Source organism: Cydia splendana, chromosome Z (genome assembly GCF_910591565.1).
Source record: "Cydia splendana chromosome Z, ilCydSple1.2, whole genome shotgun sequence".
Taxonomy (NCBI): Eukaryota; Metazoa; Arthropoda; class Insecta; order Lepidoptera; family Tortricidae; genus Cydia; species Cydia splendana.
Genome location: NC_085987.1, coordinates 46538804 through 46563508, shown reverse-complemented (window position 1 = coordinate 46563508; position 24705 = coordinate 46538804). Strand labels below are relative to the sequence as shown.

The following is a 24705-nucleotide window of genomic DNA, read 5'->3' as shown; positions in this document are numbered from 1 at the left end:
AAATCAAGAAAAAATTATGCTCGAAAAGATGGCGCCACACCTTTGGCCTATTTATACTGTTAGACGCCGTTTGATATTTAACAATTTTTACACTTCAGCGAAATAACAAGGATCAAAGTCATATGACGTTCTCAAAGTTCTATTCCTGTGTCGAAAGAGAGCAGTAAAACTGTGACTACAAATTTTACTTTTACAATACGCCTCTGTACTAAAATTACTCGTACTTTGATATTATCGATAAGTAGACACCAGGGTTTTGATCTGCTTCGACTTTGAAAACCACTCTGTTTCAGCTCCGTCTCAACATGGAGAACCAAGTTGTCAGGTTGCAAGATAACTGCGAGATGGCGCACAAGCGCGTGCAAGGACTCGCCACGCAGGTCGCCGCGCTGCGCAAGATCGCGCCGGACACGGCACCGGACTCACGGCAGCCGTGCTTGTGCAAGGACTTTATTGAGACGCTTGCTCCTACAGAATAAATTTAGATGTATTGTATTTCACTCACTAAATCTATCGCTGTTGCATGGTTATATTCTTTTATTGTATTGTATACCGTGTGTATACCTTTGTCACAAAGTTTTTAATGGTAAACAAAACTGGATAATCAATTAATCAGTGTCTTTTCATTGACTTGTGCGCCCTTAACAATTTCTAACTACACCGTTTTTGAGCTTCCTCTATTACTTAATTTGATAACGTTCGTATTTGTCATGCTAGTTCAATTCAATCAATGTCAGTATAGGACTTTTTATACCGAGACTGACTGAAATAGCAAGACACGTTCGTAAGTTTCCGTGAAAACACGATGAAAAACAATTATGGTAACATTCCATTTCTAACCGCAGCTGCACTACCGGTACTGAACGCGTCGCTGTCATTGTCAATTTCCATAGTAAAATTGACAGTAGTGCAGCTGTCGTTGGAAATGGAATGTTACCCTTATGCACTACATCCACACTACATCTGTACTAGTCGTGCCCACAGCGTCAGAGACAAGAGAGAACTATAGGTGTCGTGACGTACGCTGTCAAATTACGCTGTCTTAACACGTTCATGTAGGTAAGGTTTACATTTAGCTCACTTGCGCTCGGGACCTTGGCGTGTCAGTGACGTTAGGCGTGGCTCACTCCGCGATTTCATCGCGTCGCTAAAAATATATACATACATGCCGTCCACACCAATTTTGGTGTCTAGCAGTAGTGGTTGCCGCGCACCTCGCGCTTGCGGACCTTGCGGCAGGCGTGGCTCACTCCGCGATTTCGTCACTTTGCTACAGGTAGCTAAAAGTACATTCGTTCCACACCAATTTTGGTGGCTAGCTATAAGCCGTGCGTAGCGCTGTCACCACCTAGCGGCCATATCTGTCCTGATCGTAACAGACACTGAGTTTTCTGTACCTAGTACTATTATTTATTCTGTGCTTGCGGTCATATCTGTCGTCGTAGTAGTAGTAATAGTAGTAGTAGTAGTAGTAGTAGTAGTAGTAGTACTAGAGAAGAGCATAGTAGAATGTATCGGGTCCCATACATTTCATGACTCTTCTCTTTCCGCGCAGACTCTATTAATTTATTCTGCGGTGACGTTTCTGTTTATGACGTAAAACGTTCAAAGGTGCGTTTTCTTATGTTACCGTTATATGTAATTTTGTATTTAATTAAACTTAATCTAGTATGTCGACGTCGAAATTTTACGAGTAAAAGCCCACTAACACATAATTGTCTTTTATTTTACTAAGATTTTACTACGTAACATAAAAAATCATAATCAAGTTAACAATACGAATATAACATGATAACAATAACAATGAAATTGTATGTACGATATTGTATTTTATTGTTTTATAATTGATTGCTTATTTATTTCTTAGTTTTTAGGTCTGTATTATTAATTGTTAAATGATTATGGTTTTAACAATAACATAGGTTTAATGAGACTAATAGGCGACTAATCATATATACTAGAAAACTAGAGTACAAAGCAATATACTTGCATTAAAGTCAACGTACCGGACATAACAATATCAAAAACATTAATAAAAATTTCAAAAACCGTCTTAAAAACTTTTTATTCAAAAATGTCATAAAGTGCCGCATCGATTTTTATCAGACATAGGTTGTAACCACCGCAAGGAAATTTAGCTTACAAACATTAAAAAAAAACCGCATTTAAATCAGTTCATCCGTTTGAGCTACGATGCCACTGACAAACATTGGTTTTTAACATTTTTAATTTAACCTTTTGGACGCCAATGACCGATATATCCGCACTGCAGGTTTAACGCCAAAGACCGATTAATCGGTCAGAGACCACAGAGCAACATAGGCCTACGTGCATATGCATAAAGTTCAATTTCAGTTTTGACACTTCGGTGACGTGGCGTCCGCGTGACAGCTTTTGTGTTTGACACGGCGTCGAAAAGGTTAATAGCTGAGTACCTAAGGCACAAAAGTAAGGAAAAAAATCAAAATTCGACTACATCTAGAAGAGCGCGATGCATTCTTAATTTCTAACTATATCTGTCTCACTCTAACGTCGTGCAAGTGTCATTTCACTGCACTGCGTGGGCTATCAAAATCGCTGCAGACTTTTCTTGGTCTAACTTTATCAAAAAGTGCGATGCGTACTTACTATATCTGTCTCACTTATCAATTGAAATTCCACTTATTCCATGCTTGCTTCCATCGTCAAAACCAGTTGCTGGTCTACTCTGCTTGTTTCTTGTCATTATCACTTTTTAATGTATACTTAAGCCTCGTGGAAGCCAACTTCTCTTCCTCCAAATCTATTTCTGGCTCGCTTCTACGTCTGCCTCACCCTCTTTTACTTTGACGAGGTGAGAGTTGCCAACAGAAGTGAGTAGGGCCCTCAAGGCCTCGTGAGCGAGATAGGCGGCTCGGCGGGGCGCCGCCGCGGTGTCATGGTAACGCTCCAGGGCTCCGCAGAGCACGGATTTCGCTTCGTCTACTAGCTGCTCATCCATAAGTCTGGCTCCTTCCTGTTAAAATACATACTAAATTTAGGTAAGGTAATTTGCCAGTAACTGGCGACTTTTATACTATAATTAATAACTATAAATATTTTTAAAATACTCGAGTAGTGGTCCTAATTCTGGGCGCAACTGAAATAAGCGGTCGCTCTGCCAGACTAAATTTGTACCTATGGCAGAGCATATACGAGTATGTGGCGACCTCGATTGACTTATAAGTTCCGTCTAGTAGTTGAGGTGGTCTGTGATTTTAGTATAATGGCTCCTCTACACGTTGGGCCAACGCCGGCCACTCCAAGGGACGCATTTATGCGTTAGAGGGAGCAAGTGATATTGCTATCTCATTCTCATTCTACCGCATGGCTGCGTCCCTTGGAGTGGCCGGCGTTGGCCCAACGTGTAGAGGAGCTATAAGGTTTCAATAACTGGCCAACTTTCAATACCTAGCCACCTTATACTAAAATGAATTCTATTTAAGTATAGGTGAATAGAATTCATTTTTAGTTTAGGGCGGCCAGTTACTAAAAGTGGCCAGTTACGGGCCAATTACCCTAGTCTTATGATAACAGCAAACATTTGGTTCCTGGCCTCGTAGACAACAGGCCAATCGCTAACGCTCCGTAGCGAACGAAACGCAACTGTCACTGTCACACTAATATGAATGAATGAATTAATGAAATCGTAATATAAGATCTTAAATTACAAGCGTTGCGTCCCATGATACATACATACATACATGGAAGAGTGATAGAGAGACACAAAGCGATTCGATGGTGAAAAGATGGCGAAGCGCAAGCGATCGTCACCTTGGCTAGGCCACAGATTAATAAATAGTTACTACGTAACAGATACTTCATTCCCAAACAAAAGCAAAAATACCTACGCTATAATACCTTACAAAACCTTAATAATAATACCTGCTGCTCAGGACAAGAAGAAATGTACCATAAGTACGCGCACAAAGAGTCGAGATTGTGTTGCCCGCCGTGCGAGTCACGTGCCAACGCGTCCTCGTAAGAATGCGCTAGGATTGTAGCTACCCTACCTATGATGATTATTGTAATAAAACGAATGTTGCGAATCAAATATGTTTTAGTTTTAATATAATGATTTATAATTTTTTCCCTTCTCGGAATTCTCTGTTATTAAAATTTTATAGTTGAAAATATCCTAAATTGCGTAAATAATTTTAATAAATATTCAGGAGCAAAGCAACGGTTTTTAAAAGTTGTAATACGGTGCTACCGGCCGATTAATTATTACGTCGTCAAAAATATTTAAAAATACTTTTTCTAACCCTTCAATATAATTATTAAACGTTTCAGGTGGGACCTTTAGCCCGCCATAAAAAGATGAATCTTTATTATAGGCTTTTTCCGTTGTTTTTTTGACTTTTTCACCCATCTACTGCACAATAATTACGTGGTTTCGGCATTTCGAAGCATAAGTGCGGGAAACGCGCGGTGCAATGCGGTGCGAGCGCTGAGGCGGGCGTTCGGCGGCCCTCTGTCGGTTGTATCGTCGACGATACGCCGAGCGGTAGGCATATAGCGCGTGGCCTTGAGCGTGTGACGGAGGCCTGGCTAGGCCGCCAGTTCATTTACTTACTTTATTACACAGTGTGGAGAACTAAGCCGGGCCCTGGAGGGCAACTACCTTAACCTTTTCGACGCCGTGTCAAACACAAAAGCTGTCACTCGGAAGCCACGTCACCAAAGTGTCAAAACTCAAATTGAACTTTATGCATATGCACGTAGGTCTATGTTGCTCTGTGGTCTGTGACCGATTAATCGGTCTGTGGCGTTGAACCTGCGGTGCGGATATATCGGTCATTGGAGTCCAAAAGGTTAAATCTAAGTTGGCTCATATTACTTACGGGACACATGCCTTTATTTTTAAAAATAAACAGAACTGCTTTCAAAGATTTTTCTATTTTTCTTCAATTTGACTTGTCTAAAAAATCTTGAGTACTAAATATTAGATTTTATGGATATTTTGTACGACAGATACGAGTGTAAGACCTAATGCTTCTTGGAGAAATCATTAACATTAACTGTATCGACTAGTAGAATAAAATTGCGAGTGTTTATTTTTTGGAATTTTTAGTCGGTTGGAGTCCCGGGCGAGGCAAGCGAGTTTTAGAAAATCTTTGAATGCAGTGTTGTTTCTTTTAAAAAATAAAGGAATGTCTCCTTTAAGTAAAATGAGCCAACTTAAGGATTTAAGGTAGTTTCCCTCCAGGGTCTGACTTATTTTTCCACACTGTATATTTTGATCACTACATATTATAAAACGAAGTCTCCCGCAGCGTCTGTCTGTATGTTCGCGATAAACTCAAAAACCACTGAACGAATTTTCATGCGTATGAGTAGAGTGATTCTTGACGAAGGTTTTAATGTGTAACTTGTTAAGGGGTTGTGTGAATTGATTGAACTAATACCCGTGCAAAGCCGGGGCGGGACGCTAGTAAAAAAATAAAGTCCCCCGCCGCGTCTGTCTGTATGTAGGGTGACTGCAATAGTTATTGGCAAGTATATAGTAATTGGCCACTTCTTATATTGGCCAATAACTATAGTAGTTACCCTATGTATGTTCGCGATGAACTCAAAAATTACTGAACGGATTTTCATGCGGTTTTCTCCTACCAATAGTGTGATTCTTGAGGAAAATTTAGGTGTGTAGTTTGTTAAGATTTTGTGTAATCCGTACTAGCGACCCGCCCCGGTTTTGCATGGGTAACAAATAATACACTTAAACCTTCCGCAAGTATCACTCTCATCATCATCATCATCATCATCATCATCAGGCTATAGTAGTCCACTGCTGGACATAGCCCTCCCCTAAAGAGCGCCATAGCGCCCTGTCCTCAGCTTGCCGCATCCAGCATCTGCCTGCAATCTTTTGCAGATCGTCAACCCACCTGGTCGGGGGGCGTCCTACACTACGTTTGCCGAGTCGCGGTCTCCACTCAAGAACGCGTTTACCCCAGCGGTTGTCGGTTCTTCACTACCACTATCACTCTATGAGTATCACTCTATGGATAGGTGAATCCTGCATGAAAATCCGTTCCGTAGGTAGCTCTTGAATTTATCGCGAACCAGCATATACCTACACAAACAGACAGACGCGGTGGGGTACTTTGTTTTATAAGATGTAGTAATGTACTTAATCATTACCTGAAACAGCTTATGACAATCTTCAATAACGTCTATTCGCCTCTCAAGCGTCATGGCGTCAAAAGTGACGCCACAGGCCGAGCAACGGGCGCCCTGCTTAACCGTCTGGCGTGATCCTGATAGCATGCCGGAGCACTCTGGCGTTGGGCATCTGCAATATTAATTTAACTTTTGTAAGGCACTGTAGCAGACGTGGCTCACTCCGCGATATCATCGCGTCGCTACAAGTGCATGCGGCCCGCACCAATTTTGGTGTCTAGCAGTAGTGGTTGCCGCGCACCGCTACGGGATGGTGGCCTGCTCGTGCTTACGTCACTTTGCGGTCATATCTGTCGTAATAGATGCGTTTCGTTAGTGTGAACCTTCTGTACCTGTACTTGCTAGTACTAGTTATTATTTATTCTGTGACTGTAGGTAGGTAGGTAGTGTGTGTATACTAGTATGCCTGACCAACAAGCATACTCTTATGACGAGTCAAACGAACCCGCCGCCAAAAAACCGCTCCCATGCAATGAGAAGTCACGCTCTCGTTTTAACATGCTTAGCTTGAACATTTAAGTACGTAATGCATCTTTCGCTTGCTCGGGTATCAGTGTAAACTTTAAAGTAAAGTGGCATAACTACGACCACGACGGCTATCATCTGAATCACTGTAAATATATAGTGAGTGATAGAAGTTGAGAAATAAAAATACCTAATAATACACATACAACATTTACGAACTCACGTAACTTATAATTGCAAATGAAAACGTAATTTTAAAGGGATTTGTAAATATGATTGCACTTAAATGTAATTTCGAATGGTGTATATGTTCATGTATTAGAAAATTTAGAAAATATAATTGTTATCGCAATTGTAATTGCATGGTCAGCAACAAATGGCATACCTTAGCGGAGGGTCCCCGCTCTCCTGCATAGTGGGCCACGCGCTTGGCCGCTCGCACGCGTCGCACGCGCACGTGAACCAGTACCGCGCCGCGAGCGTGCGCCGCCGTGACGTCACGTCGCGCAGCGCGGCTGCGGGGCCGTAGCACTCGGGGACTGTGGCCCCCGGGGGTAGGGACCGAGTGCAGGCTAGGATGAGGCGGCGGCCGATGAAGTACCTGAAGTGTAGATTTTGAGTAAGAAGTGAAAGACGGGTAGAAAATGGAAAAGGCAGAGATGGCATGTAGGAAGTTGAATGGAAAGATTAGAGATGCAACGGATAGCTGTTTGGCCGCATACCGGATATCCGGCCTGCTCATCGGCCGAATATCCGGTTTCCGGCCGCCGAATATGCGGCCGGCGGGACTATACCTACATTTCGGTATTTCAGGTGCGCATTGTGTAGGTTTTGATATTTAATTTATTTTTAATCATAATCATATTTATTTGCAGAAAAAGGGTTAGTTACAGGTCTTAAAGTTAGGTTAATTTTAATTTGACCTGTTTCCTAGTGAAATTACAAACAATGCAATGAGGGAAGGAATAAAATATATTGAGTATGAGTAAGTGAAATTTGAAGAAATCGAGTTCAAAAGAGATAATAAAAGAAAACACGACGTGGTCATGGGTTATGGAATAGCATAGACTAGGAATCCTCTAGACCGAGTTTAGAGCAATTATTTCATGCAACCGATGATGCCAAAAATGCGGAGGTGCGCGGGACGAGGTGAGCGAAGTCCCGTGCCGTGATTGGTCCGTTCAAAGACACGGACGTCACACAAAGACACTTTCGACTCGAACATGGAGTAAAATTACCGTATGCGTGGCAGAGGGGGTAGCGCGACCATGCTAAGTCTGGAGGATGTTTTGTCTGTGTGGGTTATGGAATAGAAACAGAAAGAATACCTAGCAACTGCAGGGAAGCAGTCGTGATTAAACAGCGCCCCAGTAGGATATATAGCGACGGCGATGTGCTGTGCGCGCGCGCCTCTGAAGAGATGTCCCTCCCCCTTCCCGTCTCCGCTGCGCAATGTTTCAAACACTTCGTGCGCGTTGAATTGGAGCAGTTGGAGGTTGCGTATGATCACGGCTGTCACTGACCAGCGCGCTGTGGAATAAATGAAAATGAAAGTTTATTGGTAACAATGGTTACAAGTGAGTTTAGTTAACAACAAACAGTCAGTGTTTAGTTAGGTTTTTTAGACAGACATATTTACAATAATAATATATTCATAACATTTGACCAGAATAAAGTCGTCCATTAGATATATTTGAGCAGCCGAGGTCCTCAGAAACTGGACATCAGAGTTTTCTATTGAACTGAGTTATGTACTTCTATTCTCTGAAAATGAAATTAAATTTTGGAGAGACAGATATTTAGTAGCTTGTGTTACCATTTTCCATCTCGTCAGCGGACACTGAGTTGAAGAACCCGCTCTTCACCAGGCATTCAGTAAGAAAAACAGCAACAACCATTCTCTTCACGTAGTCCTCTCCGGTGCGCTGCTCAGAGTGTGTACAGAGGGAATATATCTGCGGAAATAAATCGATACTATTTAATATTATAAAAGGAAGTCTGTCTGTCTATCTGTCTGTTACCTCTTCACGCTTAAGCCGCTGAACCGATTTAGATGAAATTTGGTATAGAGATTGTTTGAGTCCCGAGGAAGGACAGAATAGTTTTTATCCCAGAAATCATCCCTTAAAGGGGTGGAATTTTGTGTGGGGACTTAACAACAACTGCACAACAATCTTTGTCAGTAGGAACTGTAGGAGAGGTCGCGGGTTCAAACCCCGGCTCGTGCCGATGAGTTTTTCGGAAATGATGTACGAAATATCATTTGATATTTGCCAGTCGCTTTTCGATGAAGGAAAACATCGTGAGGAAACCGGACTAATCCCAGATAGGCCTAGTTTCCCCTCTGGGTTGAATGGAAGGTCAGCTGGCTGGATTACTTGTCAAGCAGACCCCATCAGGCTCCCATGAGCCGTGGCAAAATGCCGGGATAAAGCGAGGAAGAAGGAAGAAGAAGGGGGCTAAATGAACGCCGGCCTGACGTGTAAAAGACTCCAAGGGTGTCAAAAGCACCGGGCTTTAATTAATTAATATTGTTCATCAGTAAATTACCTGTGCCGTCTTCAAATCTGAATTCTCCTCATTTTCACATTTTTCCTTTTCTTCCTCAACCATCTTCAAACCCTTCTTGCTCCTATTCAGCCGTTCCTTTCTCGATTTCATCTTGGATTTCTTTCCGTCTATGTCGTCGTGAGCTAAAGGGACGTCGCCGGAGACATGACGTGTATAGACGTCAAGGGTGCCCGAGAGGCCGAGCTGCGTGACCATGCGGAGGGCGATGTGACTGAGGATTGACATGCCGGAGCCTGAAATTGTTATGATCTCAAGTTAAATACAGGAAAAGTGATGAAATCAATGAGGTAAATACCAAAAATCGCTCAAATTGAACACCGGCTACTTCATATAAAACAGTCCCCTTGTAAAGGATGTGCGATAAAAGATAGAAAAGAGCTGATTATAACTCTTCATTCATATGAACACGACCACTACAGACTACTAACGAAGAAAATTAGGCTGGTACGACTAGCAATGTACAAATTGCAGAAATGTTCTCGGAAATTTCAGAGAAATTACATGAAAGAAACTTAGAAAGTTCTCTGTGAGAATGTTCCCATGAGAACTTTAACGTTTTGTGTAATATATAATATTAAGTACACGCCACGTAACAGTAATAGTGGAGTGTGCTCAAGCCATAAAAAGGTCAAATACGGCGTTCACTGAATAAGAGATTTCCTTTGGTAGAATCAATCTTTGTGTTCCTAAAATGTATTTAAGAAGTGGAGCCACCCAGATTTTTGATGCAGGTGGGGGGTGGGAGGTTTTAAGGGTCGGTGACGTCTGAGGTTAATATTTTTTTAGTGTAGGTTCTATGTCAAGTTTAGTATCATTTTCAACTAAATCAAAGATTTCATCTAAATCGGTTCATCCGTTATTGATTTCCCATACAATCTTACACCTTCCTTTTCACTTTTGAGAGTTTTTTTTTTAATAAAAAGTATCCTATGTTCTTCCCCGGGACTCAAAATATCTCTAGGTATATCATATTTTATCTAAATTGGACCAGCGGTTATTGGATCCCCATACTAATTTCCACCTCCCTTTTCACACCCTTAAGGGATGATTTTCGAGATTAAAAGTATGCTATGGTATTCCCTGGGACTGAAACTATCTCTGTACCAAATTTTAACTAAATTGGTTTAGCGGTTTAGGCGTGAAGAGGAATTAAATAAAAAGTATTTTTTTCATATTTTAGGTGTTTTTACTTCGGAATGGTGTCATCATGATATCATAAATGAATTCGGCTTCCCCGATTTATACGAAAACGATACCTAACTTGGCCTAGTAGCTTAAACGACATAGATATCAAGATCAAGTTGAGAGTCCCCCCCCCTAAAAATTTACATCAAAAATCTCGGTGGCTCCACTTCTTAAATCCATCCTTGGGTCGTAAGGACCAATCCTGCCAAAGGAAATCTCTTGTTCACGCAACGCCGTATCCCACCCCCAGCACCTTCCGCTATAAAGGGGGCAGGCGAAATATTTAAAATGGCATGTGTCTACGTCGGTCTTGACACGATTAGATTGTTTATTAAATTTAAGTTCCAGAGAATATTCTTCATAGAAGTTTCGCAACTTAAGAAACTTCTCCTCGGTGCATTGCTAGGTACGACCCTTTTGTTCTTTTGTCACTCTCTCCTCTCATTTACTCAAAGGTATTCGACTATCCAATTCAAAATTACTGGGTTGAGCAAGTCAAATCGTTTTGGCAATATGTCAAGTAAAATGATTTGTGTTTTTTATATTTTATTTAATACTTTAATTGAATTTAATTGATTTATAATTTTAAACTGCTCGTCAAAGACCTCCCACTTCGTTTACCACTATGTCTTGTGTTACAGATTTCCAATCTCCTAAAAGTACGGCAAAATGCGCCTGAGTCCATGGGTCTACCTATCGGCTTCCTAGTTTGAGACGAAGACTTACCGATAAACAAGTCTTGGAAACTGCATTCATGTTGGTGGTATACCATGCCTTTCTCCCGGCAACTTAACGAGCAGAAAGCCACGCCTGCGCAGCGCGGGCACCACACTGGTGCCTCTTCTGAGCAGAGCGATAACCTGTAAGTTTATAGTATGTCCTATGTACTCGTAACTGTCGCGGAGTTCTAATAAATACACATTCTCCAGAATTCATAATAAAAAAAGTTTAGTTAAGTACAGACTGGCTCCCACAAGACGGATCACGGGGCACAAGAAGACCAAAACGGAGATGGCGGGACGACCTTGACACATTTTGTAAAGAGTGGCAGGAGTGTGCATCGGATAGGACCAAATGGCGGGAAAGAGGCCTTTGCCTAGCAATGGGACACTCCTATAGGCTAAAAAAAGTACTTAATTTTTTTTTATTAACTTTACCTGGTGAAGCAGTGTAGACAGTGTGTTCCGAGATGGTCAGGCAGCAGGCATGCTGCGTACGGACTCTCGGCCAAGACAATGTCGCCTGGGTGGAGGGGCGCTCGTGCTGCTGCGAAACGACCCTGTCAAAATTGATAATAGTCAGAATTATAAACAAAAGTTTTATAGCCGATGTTCAAACAATTTCCATCGTATTGGATAGGATTGTTATATTTGACTCTATAGCAGGCAGAGTGATGGAGCTGATAACGGAATGGTGGCCGCTTTTGAAGAAGCGTATGGAGTCCGTGGCTCGTTAGGTGGACGACATTTAGAAGATTGCGGATCACTTCTGGATGAGATTAGCTCTGCACTGGCACAAGTGGCGTACTAGAAGAGAGGCCTATGCTCAGCAGTGCCGATATGGTGATAATGATGATGATGATAGTAGTCTGTGAAGACCTATGTCTACTATAGGCTTAATAGAAAACCGACATCGAATTTAATTATAGAATATACTAGCGAACCGCCCCGACTTCGCACGGGTTACAGGAAACCATAACATTTTATACTTACACCTAAACCTTCCTCAAGAACCCTTCTGATAGATGAAAACCGCATGAAAGTCCGTTCAGTAGTTTTTAGGGTTCCGTACCCAAAGGGTAAAACGGGACCCTATTACTAAGACTTCGCTGTCCGTCCGTCCGTCCGTCCGTCCGTCCGTCTGTCTGTCACCAGGCTGTATCTCACGAACCGTGATAGCTAGACAGTTGAAATTTTCACAGATGATGTATTTCTGTTGCCGCTATAACAACAAATACTAAAAACAGAATAAAATAAAGATTTAAATGGGGCTCCCATACAACAAACGTGATTTTTTACCAAAGTTAAGCAACGTCGGGAGTGGTCAGTACTTGGATGGGTGACCGCTTTTTTTTTTGCTTTTTTTTTCGTTTTTTTTTGCATTATGGTACGGAACCCTTCGTGCGCGAGTCCGACTCGCACTTGCCCGGTTTTATTAAGTTTATCGCGAACATACATACAGAAAGACACGGCGGGGGACTTCACTACACTTCATAAAACAAAGTCCCCCGCTGCGTCTGTCTGTTTGTGTGTATGTATGTTTGCGATGAACACAAATACTACAGAACGGATTTTCATGCGGTTTTCAACTATCAATAGAGTGATTATTGAAGAAGGTATATAATTTTAAGATTTTGTGTAACCCGTGCGAAGCCGGGCGGGTCGTTATTAGTTGTTTTATAAGGAGTAGTATTATAGAACATGATCAATGCTACCTTTCCTTCTTCTTCCACAATCTTAATATGTTTTGATAGTGCAGGCATGTTAGGTTTACAGCCTCCCGCGACACTGATTTCTGAAAATGCGAAAATCTGGGTTTATTTCTTGTCAAGTGCCGGACAGGCGGACACAGTCCCAATAGTTACCAGTAACCACCTTCAAAACAATACATAGATGGGATAAACGGGTCGTTGACATATTGGGACTAGTTTAGCAAACACTTAACTAGGACTCAAATTAAATAATTATTCTTAGACCAATATTGGCAATATTGGCATGGATATTGGAGATATTGGTTTTTAAGGTTCCGTACCCAAAGGGTAAAAACGGGACCCTATTACTAAGACTCCGCTGTCCGTCTGTCCGTCTGTCCGTCTGTCCGTCTGTCCGTCTGTCCGTCTGTCCGTCTGTCCGTCTGTCCGTCTGTCCGTCTGTCCGTCTGTCCGTCTGTCCGTCTGTCCGTCTGTCCGTCTGTCCGTCTGTCCGTCTGTCCGTCTGTCCGTCTGTCCGTCTGTCCGTCTGTCCGTCTGTCCGTCTGTCCGTCTGTCCGTCTGTCCGTCTGTCCGTCTGTCCGTCTGTCCGTCTGTCCGTCTGTCCGTCTGTCCGTCTGTCCGTCTGTCCGTCTGTCCGTCTGTCCGTCTGTCCGTCTGTCCGTCTGTCCGTCTGTCCGTCTGTCCGTCTATCCGTCTGTCCGTCTGTCTGTCACCAGGCTGTATCTCATGAACCGTGATAGCTAGGCAGTTGAAATTTTCACAGATGATGTATTTCTGTTGCCACTATAACAACAAATACTAAAAACAGAATATAATAAATATCTAAGTGGGGCTCCCATACATCAAACGTGATTTTTTTGCCGTTTTTTGCGTAGGTGGTACGGAACCCTTCGTGCGCGAGTACGACTCGCACTTGGTCGGTTTTTAATATTCACGAGTACAGGTCGTACGTAAGTACCTAAATGTGGACACGACCTTAAAGGGGCCCACTGATTAACAGTCCGCCGGACGGTATCGGCGTGTCAGTTGTTCGGACCTGTCCAAATTTGGTTCTAACTGACAGGCCGATACCGTCCGGTGGACTGTTAATCAGTGGGCCCCTTTTAAGGTATTGTGTACATATGTGGAGATCGCGAATTTTCTTACATGCTCCATCTTGTAGTTAAGTTGTGTTGTGTTCAAATCTATACCTAGCACTTTCTCAGCGGGTTCAGGCGCCTGCTGGCTAAAATCCAACGAAGCCAGGTCCTTCTGGAGCCGCTCCCTCGACGTGTTGTCATCGGCCCGGAGCAGACGCAGCGCCAACTCGTAGGACACCTTCGCGCGAGTGGGCTCACCACAATCTGTGATAATAATTGTGTACCTTTTTATTGTGTATTACGTCACGGCCACGACATTGCGCGACCGGTGGCGGCGGCGTCGGCAACCATAGGTGGGAACGAAAGTTCCGATCGCGGTGTCTCGCTCCAACGTATGGTTGCCGCCGCCGCTGCCGGTCGCGCAATGTCGTGGCCGGGCTGTTAAGATGCAGTAGGTAGAGAAAAGTGTTCTAAAAGATGGAGAGTTAGACCAAGAGAAGTCTGCAACGATTTTGACAGCATACGCAGTGCAAGTGTTATTTATACGTCATAATTTCATAGAAGTTTGGCGTTTAAAATAACACTTGCACTGCATGTGCTATCAAAATCGTTGCTGACTTATCATGGTCAAACTCTAGCGCTTTTTAACTGCCAAATGTTAACTTTCTTGAGGCCTTTCCCGGGACTTCATCGATTCGAATCCTGCGTTTATGGCTTTCGCTCGATAGAAAAAAATCACGAACATAGGTCTTAAAAAAATTGTCTTCTTTTAGTAGGTACAGTTGACGTCAAAAACATGTCAAACTTTTGCACCTTACGCTTTTGTAATTAAGGCGATAAATGTAAAAACACATCTTTGGACCTGGGCCTCAAACTTTCTTCATACTAAGTTTCATCTAAATCAATTCAGCGGTTTAAACGTGTAGAGATAACAGACGGGCAGCGGGCTCAGCACGGTTCCATTTTTATCGACTATCACTATACGCGTCCCTTTCGCACTTACATACTTGTTAGAACGTGACAGGCATGGTGACAAGGGATAAAAACGCGACCGTGCTAAGCCGCCTGACTATCGAATTTATCATATAAGATTTATATTTACTTAAGGTAAACCTACTAGTGCTCGACATGCTAATGCCCAATAGATGACACCTTGCTGTCACCTCTATTGACAATGAGTTAAGTTTCAAGATGACCATATACTGGGACCGCGTCGAGCACAAAAAAAACCATGACTCAGCACTCCCCTCCTAAGGGAATTTTTTTTAGGAACTGCGGGTCAAAAATTTTGTTGTGACCTCTAGTATGCGTGTGCCAAACGGCTAACCTGTACATCCATTTGCAGTTTTTTAGGATTCCGTACCCAAAGGGTAAAACGGGACCCTATTACTAAGACTCCGCTGTCCGTCCGTCCGTCCGTCCGTCCGTCCGTCTGTCACCAGGCTGTATCTCACGAACCGTGATAGCTAGACAGTTGAAATTTTCACAGATGATGTATTTCTGTTGCCGCTATAACAACAAATACTAAAAACAGAATAAAATAAAGATTTAAGTGGGCTCCCATACAACAAACGTGATTTTTGACCGAAGTTAAGCAACGTCGGGCGGGGTCAGTACTTGCATGGGTGACCGTTTTTTTTTTGCCGTTTTTTGCATTATGGTACGGAACCCTTCGTGCGCCAGTCCGACTCGCACTTGCCCGGTTTTTTTTAAAGTGAACAGGTCACTATGGTACCTCTGTAGCAGTGTCCGGTCCTCCAATAATAGTGCGCGCGCATCTTAGCAGGCAGGCGCGAGCGCAGAGCCAGCCTCAGATCTGCTAGTGCGGCAGCCGTCCCTTTCCGGCGTGGGCGCGCGAGCAGGACGGCGCTACGCGTCCAGAGGGCCAGAGCTAGGGTTGCTTCGTCGTCGTCATCTGAAATTGTAAGGATTTTGTAAATGACATGAAGATATCTTAGTATCTTTTAATCTTCTAAAAATCCGTTTTTTCACTTCTCTTGCTCGTAATAGCGCGTAAGTGTAAAAATTTACTAATTTAAAAATTGTAAGGGCCATAATATACTATAAAACTGCTATACACGTGCTAAAAGGTAATTTGATACTCGCGTTTTTCAATTTATTGCCACTCGTTGCGAATTTCCTACATTTTGAACTTGTATCGTAATGTAGGTACTATTATGAAGCATGTTTATCTATTGTATGTTAGAAACCTTTGTAATACTTAGGTACCAGTAGTCGGTGCTTTAAGGACTGCCTCACTGGCCAAAGCTAATTCCCTATCTATAGCGTCTTCATCGTCTTCGTTCAGATCTAGTTCCCTCTCTATAGCATCTTGATCATCTTCGTTCTGATCTAGTTCCCCGTCTATAGCATCTTGATCGTCTTCGTTCAGATCTAGTTCCCCGTCTATAGCATCTTGATCGTCTTCGTTCAGATCTAGTTCCCTCTCTATAGCATCTTCATCGTCTTTGTTCAGATCTAGTTCCCTCTCTATAGCATCTTGATCGTCTTCGTTCAGATCTAGTTCCCTCTCTATAGCATCTTCATCGTCTTCGTTCATATCTAGTTCCCTCTCTATAGCATCTTCATCGTCTTCGTTCAGATCTAGTTCCTTCTCTATAGCATCTTCATCGTCTTCGTTCAGATCTAGTTCCCTCTCTATAGCATCTTCATCGTCTTCGTTCATATCTAGTTCCCTCTCTATAGCATCTTCATCGTCTTTGTTCAGATCTAGTTCCCTCTCTACAGCATCTTGATCGTCTTCGTTCAGATCTAGTTCCCCGTCTATAGCATCTTGATCGTCTTCGTTCAGATCTAGTTCCCCGTCTATAGCATCTTGATCATCTTCTTTCAGATCTAGTTCCCCGTTTATAGCATCTTGATTGTCTTCGTTCAGATCTAGTTCCCCGTCTATAGCATCTTGATCGTCTTCGTTCAGATCTATTTCCCTCTCTATAGCATCTTCATCGTCTTCGTTCAGATCTAGTTCTGCAGCTCGTCTTCATTCTCTTGTTGCTCTTTACCTTACTATCAAACTGTTAGAATGGAGTCAAATACAGTCTAAATTCTTACCAGTAGTGGGTGCTTTCAAGACAGCCTCACTGGCCAAAGCCAGAGCTCTCTCTATAGCATCTTCATCTTCATCATGTTCCTTTAGTTCTAGTTCTGCAGCTCTTCTCCGTTCTCTTGATAACCGAGCGTCTTTGCCACGGTAGACGGGGGCGACGCGGGATACTACTTCGCGGAGGGCTTCCATTAACTGTAACAATTTTGGACATCAGCAGGGTCATTTTTTTCACAATTTACATGACCTGACCTTTATACCGTGGTAGTCTTCACCCTCCTGGACCGATCCCTTAGCTTTGAAGATAGGGGTATTGATACTCCGTCTCCATTGGTTATTTTGATACTTAAACTTACTTATTGGCAATGTTTTTGCCATTCTTACCTCATACCTCAAACATACCTCATTATGGTCCCTGCAGGCTTGCAGCCTCCCCGCGTCAGATAACGGTTCGAGCGCATGTAGCCATTCCGGCGTCGGTATGGTGGCCAGCTCTGGTAGTAAGGCACGGAGGAAGCCCCGCCCGGCGCTGCATAGTGTTTGGGCCGAGCATGCCGCTGCGTATGCTGCGTCTGGTTGAGGGCACCGGGACATTCTGTAATGAAAGCATACATAATCGGACCAAGCTAACTCTGCACACACTTTACAATGACAAAGCGTGGAAATGGCACATCACAACATCGGAATTTAGGAGGCAAAATTAAATCACATGTATAGTTCATATAACGATAAACGTACTATACCTATGTTTTCCCATATACTAGTGATCGTTCCCAGATTTGTTTGGAAGTGTTTTTTATGTACTAAGTATTATTTTAGAGACAAAAGGTTAAACAAAGCATACCTCAATACTATTGTATTATGAAAAAGTTATTATTCGGTATCTATTTATTTATTTATTTAAGGTTTACCAACAGATACAACACTACAGAAATTACAGATAAAAGCCATAAGTACATGAATAAGTGTCTATCCAATTATAGGTAAACACGACATGCGTTAATTCTTAGTACATATCTAATTAATTAAGACCTAAAGTATAAAGTAATATAACATACTTATAGTTAAATTAGATCTTATTAGCATACATGTAGCTAGCGTTATTATACTATACTACACTATAGCATTTTTATACAAGAAATTCTTAAAACTACTTTGACTTATGGATAAGATGTCGACTTGGGAGGCTTTGAATAACTTGTTGTGTTCCCTACATATTCTGGGTATAGTGCCGTGAGATCCAAGGTTAGTTCGGTAAGTTTTAAGAGCGAAAGGACGGAAGTTGACTATACGAGAGTTTGGTCTATCTGTTTACCAACGTTACCTGTAAAACATTACGCCAATCAAATTAGATTTTTTTAAGAATTAATTCCCGGCAAGCTAGAAATCTTCTTAATACCTTCATTTGGTTCTAAATTGGCGTAATCCGAGTTTGCTCCATTCCGGGAGTTGTGGATTTTTTTTTCTTTTTTGCTTGTAGTTCAAAAACGGTACGTCCGACGGAAAATTTGCTTTAATCATGATAAAAATTGATATCTGAGGATTTGAAAGATACCTTAATATGAGTTCGTAGTTAAAGATTGTAAAAAATGGCCGACACTTTGAAATTCCTTTTTTTTTGTAAAATCGTGTCAAAATCCTTTTTTTTTCACAACATCCTTGCTGGTAGTACTTAACATTGATTTTGACGGTAGGTTCCTTCTACATCGAGTGGTTTTGTTAATTCAAGGTAAAATGTATCTCCCAAGGCCCCCAAACATTTATTTACACGTCCTGGGATGGAGCAAAATCGGATTATACGAATTTAGGACCTAATGAAGGTATTAAAATGATTTCTAGCTTGCTGGGAATTAATTCCTCATAACGCTTTTTTGGATCTAATTTGATTGGCCTATAATATAATAAATTTCAAATGAACGCTATCAAAGATTTATCATTCCAAATCAGCGCATAAAAGTCAATCCCACCAGCCAACATGAGGAAAAACACTTTACCACTCTTGTGAATAAAATGTAACTTTCTCGTCAGTTTTTGAAGGAGAAACAGAGCCTTTACAAACTGGTGTGGTACAAATTATACTGTCAACATCCATATCACTATCCATATTATAAAACCTTATAAAACATAGTCCCCCACCGGGACTGTCTGTTTGTGTTTGTATCTTCGCGATTAACTCGAAAACTACTGAACGGATTTTCATGCGGGTTTCACTTATCATTAAAGTGATCCTTGAGGAAGGTTTAGGTAGGGTAATTGCGTCAGTTTACCGTCCAGTGTCAGTTTTACAATAATACATTTCATTTTAAATTAGCTACTTGCGAAATATAATTTGTATGTATATAAATTGTTTAGATATTAAGTTTGTGGAGCAATGAAGGTTTATATTATACATATTAAAATTTCGTCAAGTGGACGAAAACTAGCGCAATGACCCTATATAATTTGTTACTATAATAGGCACACATGCTGCGTTGACTGCGACTAACAGAATGTATCACGCAATTTGATATAGTTTGATACGTTCCCAATGCGCACGAGTTTATTTCTATCCCTTCCGCATCTCCAGACCGATCACATGTACTGTACACAATGTACACAACCACACATCACGTATAGATAGCCACATATACAGGGTGGACTACAATGGGGCAGTGAAAATAAAGAAAATGGAATGAATGTTGATTGTAGATGGATGCAGATGGGCGTTTTAAGAAAAAATGTTACACTTTTTTCTTTATCTAGAAAAACTAACAACCTTTGGGTCATTTCGAGTCAGAATTATGAGGTATAATTATTATAATAATTATTATTATACCAAAGAAAAAAGTTTCCCCGGTTTTCCATACAAATTTGGGGTGTACGTTTTGTGACGGTCTACACTAAACGTATGTGATAATGCGTCAATACTAATAATTTTTCGGAACTTTAAAAAAAAGTAAATGGTACACATTTTACTGAAAATCCTCAAATAAGCAAGTAAAGAATCTTCTTACCACACTGCTCGCAAAAACTCTCTTTATTCTTCAAAAACTGATGGAAAAGTCGCATTTTTACAAGAGTGGCAAAGTAAGTTGATGAAAAATTTTAAATATTCTCGCGTTGGATGATGGAATTGACTTTTAAAGTGATGATTTGGATGATAAACATTTAAAAGCTTTCATTTGGATTTGATTTGTTTTTAAAGTTAGTATTTTCCTCGAATAGCGTGCTTATATATCTCCTCGCATATTATATCAAAAGAGAGGTTTATTTTTAGTTTTAGGTTCATAGAACTTTTTTTTTCTCAAAGAAATTATACTTACATTTCGTCACAGATTATTATAATAATTATGATTACGCTCAAGATAAACTTGACTACTACAGAAATAAGTAAATATAAATAATCAGTGAGTATAATGAGTGCATCACTCACTTACAAAACTCTTAACTAAAACTTTAGGCTTTAGTGTTGTTTTAGTAACTACACTAAAACTAAAGTTTAAGTTTTAGTGTAACCTCTTACTCCCTTATTCATAAAAGTTTACTAAAGTTGACAAGCCGATAATAATCGTTTGTCCCTGTTCATCATACCAATACATCGGATAGGGACAAACGATTATTATCGGCTTGTCAAATTTAGTAAACGTTTATGAATAAGGGGGTTAGTCTGTACATGGTAAGGATCCTGATTGAATTTATTAATCGGATCAAAATTCTTTTCCTTGACTTGTTTCTGACCACTCTGTCACGCTTCTATTTTTGTCTTATATCAAATAAATAAAAAATTGAGTGCAATGCGTATCTTTCTAGCTGTACAATTATAATTCTATTGAGAAAAATTTAAAGATAAATTTCACCCCATACAAAAAACTCCACTCCGTCACATTTTTTGGTGACTAAACGAAAATAATTTTGACCCAATCACTAGCGGGTAAAGCTTAACAAATTATATACCTGAACCTTCCTCAAGAATCACTCTATTGAGAGGTGAAAACCGCATATTTTCAGCACCTAGTTTTTGGTTTATCGCAAACATACATGCGTACAGACGCGCCCGGGACTTGGTTTTATAAGATGTTACAGCCTGTCCGATTTCTAAGATCAAGTTCCCCATAGGTTTACTATGGATATAGATATTTTGCATTTTTTTCGCGAACGATTTTCTAGAGTACAACCTCTACAACCGAGGCTTGATTGAACCCACGATTTTGGATCACCACACCACACACATATGAAAGATTAAAAAAGTACCTATAAATGATCGTACAGTATGTTAGAATTTCCAGTTTAAATAAAGATAGTATTGGCCTGTAATGTACCTGATTCAACGCCGGTTCCCCACTGTAGCTAAAATTAAACTGCTGGTTCGAAGCAGTTATAGAATTGTCAAAATGTTACACCATTCTATTGGTAGATGGCGCTAGTTTACACTTAATAATTAGACTGGTTTATTTTTAAATAAGATTTTATTTTAGTCGCAATTTGTTTTTTAAAGAAATATTTAAAAGAAAACGTCATATGAGTAACGGAATTTTGTAATAGTGACTAGAGTCAGACCAAGAATAGTCTGCAGCGGATTTGATAGCCCACGCAGTGCAAGTGTTATTTTAAACGTCAAACTTGTATGAAATTATGATCTATAAAATAATGACACTTGCACTGCGTGGGCTATCAAATCCGCTGCAGACTTTTTTTGGTCCGACTCTAATAAGCTTGGCCCTTAGGGCCGAATTGTACTATATAGAATAAAAGAATCGTAGGTAGCTATAGTAATATTAGACTAAGATACTACTTGTAGTTTTTTTCTTAGAAGGATAAAACCTAGAAAGGGAGTTGGTAATAGGTCAGATTGCTATAGCTTTCGTAAAAACTAGTCCCTATGCCAATTCTTGGGATAAGTTGGCATTGGCAAGCGGACCTCAGGCTTCCATGAGTTAAGGCAAAAAGCAGGTACGACCTTTTAGTATCTGTTGCTTTCATATTTCTCAATGGTTAGCTGGAAGAGTTCCCTTTGAGGGAGAAGTTCGCCTTTGTACATATAATTTTGGTTTTTCTTTGTCTGTTTTCTGTAAACTAGTTTAATGTGCAGTAAAGAGACATACATAATCTTCGAGCAACACGGAAGGGAGGCGGCATTCGCACTATTTCCCCTCTGCCGAGGTACAAGATTAGCGCGTCAATCTAATCTAGCGCGGGTAATAAAACTAGTTGCACTTGGATTTTTCACTAGACCGAGTCCAGACGCGCGCGTGAACACTGCTGCACAAAAATGCCTGTTTGCTCGGTTTTTAGTTATAAAAAGAGGTCGGGGACATCAAATTTACAAAAAGAAAGTGTTACATTTCACATGTAATATTTTTTTTTACATATCATATGTTTAATTACATTCAAACACAATTATTATATTTTACTCTCATGTAATTGTTGGATTTATCGATTTTGCTCGCTCAGTACAAATTGCGGATCGGTCGAGCGACAAATCCGACTTCTCATCTCTCAGAATACAATAACATACTTCAACGAAAATGTGTTAGTGTGCGTGTTGTGACACTTGTCACTCGTCCGTACACAAAAAGAGATCGAGGTTTGCAAGATTTGTCTTTGACGTGTGTCATTTTCTATGTATTTGTGTCGTCATTACAGATTGGATTTTGTATGTAAGTGTGTGAGAAGTGCGACTGTGTGCACCTTTCCCCCCGCGAAAAATGGCAGAAAGATTTGTACGGTGAGATATCGCTTGGGCCCCTCCCTTCCGATGTGTCGGAAGCCGGTGTTGCTCGAAGTACATAATACATACATGATTGTGATCCGGTAGTAGGTACCTACCTATTATATTGTACCTCATTATATTGTACCTATGTTACAATGCTACAACATTCATTAAGCAATACAAGGGTTTATCATGTAGGGCTCGATATTCAGTAGCACAAATTGACCAGAAATAGTTCCTTGAATATATAATTTTAACTTTATCACTACAGCCCGTGAGACATAAGTACTAACATTAAACTGATGCTTCAGAAAGGAGACCTAGGCTCTCCGAAACATGTCGCGCGAGTGACTTAAACGAGTGAGGTAACTAGTATTTTAATTTTATAAAAATACTATCGCAGTATGCAAAGAAAAATTGTTTAAAATTTCATTTTCTAACAATTGACACGAAATTTAACGAAATCGGATGATCCGTGAAACTTGTACATTTTTTTTCTTGTTTTAAGAGACCTCGCTTCATCTCGGCTCCTAAGGGACGAAATTACGGGTTCTTCGAAAAAAAATCGGTTTATTAGGCCTCCACTATCATCGTGCAAAGTGGCTTGCTTTCTTCTTAAGGTGCAGCTTTTTTTTCATAACAAGCATGACTAATTACTCCGAGACTATGAGCCGCCATTATCGTGACGTCATAATAGAAGTAACAAAGAAACTATGGAATAACGTCAAATGTGCAGTGCAAACTTTTCGGTGTTGTACAAAACGAAAGCATTTCGTTCTGCTATAGTGACGTCATCACTCACGAGAAAAAATGGTTGTCGGCGTTTTTGATCGTGACTGACATACAAATAAGAAAACAACATAATTCTCATGTTTTTATAGCGTAATGATAATAGTGTTAAATTCGTATTGTTTAAATTGTGGAAGCTATGTAAAAAAACATACTTACTCTTTCATAATACAATTTTGATAGATGATACTGGCCTACTAATTATCAGTAGTTCTCACAAAGGATTTCTATTTTCTATACATAATAATATATATTTTTTTTAAATCATTTATTTACATACAATATATATACAGTGGTACTACTAAACTAAATTAATAGCTAGCTTAAATCTAAAATAGGCCCTTGAGGCATTGTACCAAGGATGCTGGCGGCATTTCCTCGCTGTATCGCAATGCTGATACGTTGTGCGAGGTAGCCGCCAGCTCTTCGGTCACCAGTTACGTAAACCAGACGCTTCGCGATTTCTGCGAACAACTTATGCGCGCTGGGACCCCATGGACCTAGAGTTTCATAATATATTAGGTACCATAAGTAAAACTACAAATAACTCATTTCAGAACGTTATCTAGGATACCAATTATTCGACTAGTAATTCAACCAACTCGTAGCGAATGGCATTTACAAAGGATATATTCGTCGAAAATGTCCTTTGTGAAGGCCAACACGTTTGTATTCGTATTTCAGGTGAAATATCCGAGCTATATAGCTCGAATGGACAATTCATTGCTTCGGACTTGCTTCGGACATATGGCCCGATTCGAACTTTAAGATACGTCATATATTACGTCTAGATACGATATGGATTAGATATGTCAGAGACAAAAGTGACGTTTCTTCAAACAAAAACCTTTTTTAACCTGACACAAATTTGTAAAAAATTAAATAAAATAAAAAATAAGTTAAACTTGTACGGAACCCTCGGTGGGAGACTCCGACTCGCACCTGTCCGGTTTTCTCCTCTACTCCTAATCCTAGAACACACGCCTGGCAAAAAACCAGAGCCACAAAAAAGGTAAGTAACATATTTCGTATTTGTGATTGAAAGTTTTTTCAAATTTGAACTCTATTTCTACGTGTCTTAAGATTTAATATCAGTTAAAGATATAGTATAGGTATGCAAGTTAGGTTACTTTAGAACTACCTAAGGGGCTGTCCATAAATTACGTCATCGTTTTTTGACGATTTTTGACCCCCCCCCTAAAATCATCCAAAAATCATGCTTCAAATGACC

The 24705-nt window shown here is 40.6% G+C and overlaps 2 protein-coding genes across 2 annotated transcripts in view; one reads left to right on the top strand and one right to left on the bottom strand.

Moving 5' to 3' along the window:
* LOC134804051 (CAP-Gly domain-containing linker protein 1-like) overlaps positions 1–528 on the top strand; it is a 35663-nt gene extending 35135 nt beyond the window's left edge. Inside the window, exon 23 of the mRNA XM_063776933.1 lies at positions 294–528. Within this exon, the coding sequence (XP_063633003.1) occupies positions 294–479 (186 nt within the window). The 3' untranslated portion in view covers positions 480–528. The remainder of the gene's footprint in view (positions 1–293) is intronic.
* Positions 529–2042: 1514 nt separating this feature from the next.
* On the bottom strand, positions 2043–21444 carry LOC134804018 (SET and MYND domain-containing protein 4). The gene is made up of 14 exons (XM_063776872.1): positions 21295–21444; positions 17399–17591; positions 17005–17191; positions 15668–15847; positions 14044–14196; positions 12857–12936; positions 11580–11701; positions 11149–11282; positions 9217–9470; positions 8483–8621; positions 7995–8196; positions 7052–7267; positions 6163–6313; positions 2043–2995 (listed from the first exon to the last, which is right to left on the bottom strand). The coding sequence occupies exons 2-14, from the start codon at positions 17588–17590 to the stop codon at positions 2783–2785; spliced, it is 2223 nt and encodes a 740-aa protein (XP_063632942.1). The 5' UTR covers position 17591; positions 21295–21444; the 3' UTR covers positions 2043–2782.
* Between the last annotated feature and the right edge of the window lie 3261 nt (positions 21445–24705).

Bases quoted from the DNA above. Each gene is read 5' to 3' on its own strand.
- LOC134804018 (XM_063776872.1), bottom strand. From the start codon at position 17,590: ATGTCCCGGTGCCCTCAACCAGACGCAGCATACGCAGCGGCATGCTCG. The intron at 8,197-8,482 runs GTAACACAAGCT...TTTATTCCACAG, and splicing joins CGCTGACGAGATGGAAAATG to CGCGCTGGTCAGTGACAGCC. The intron at 7,268-7,994 runs GTATTCTTTCTG...TCTACACTTCAG, and splicing joins TGCTTCCCTGCAGTTGCTAG to GTACTTCATCGGCCGCCGCC.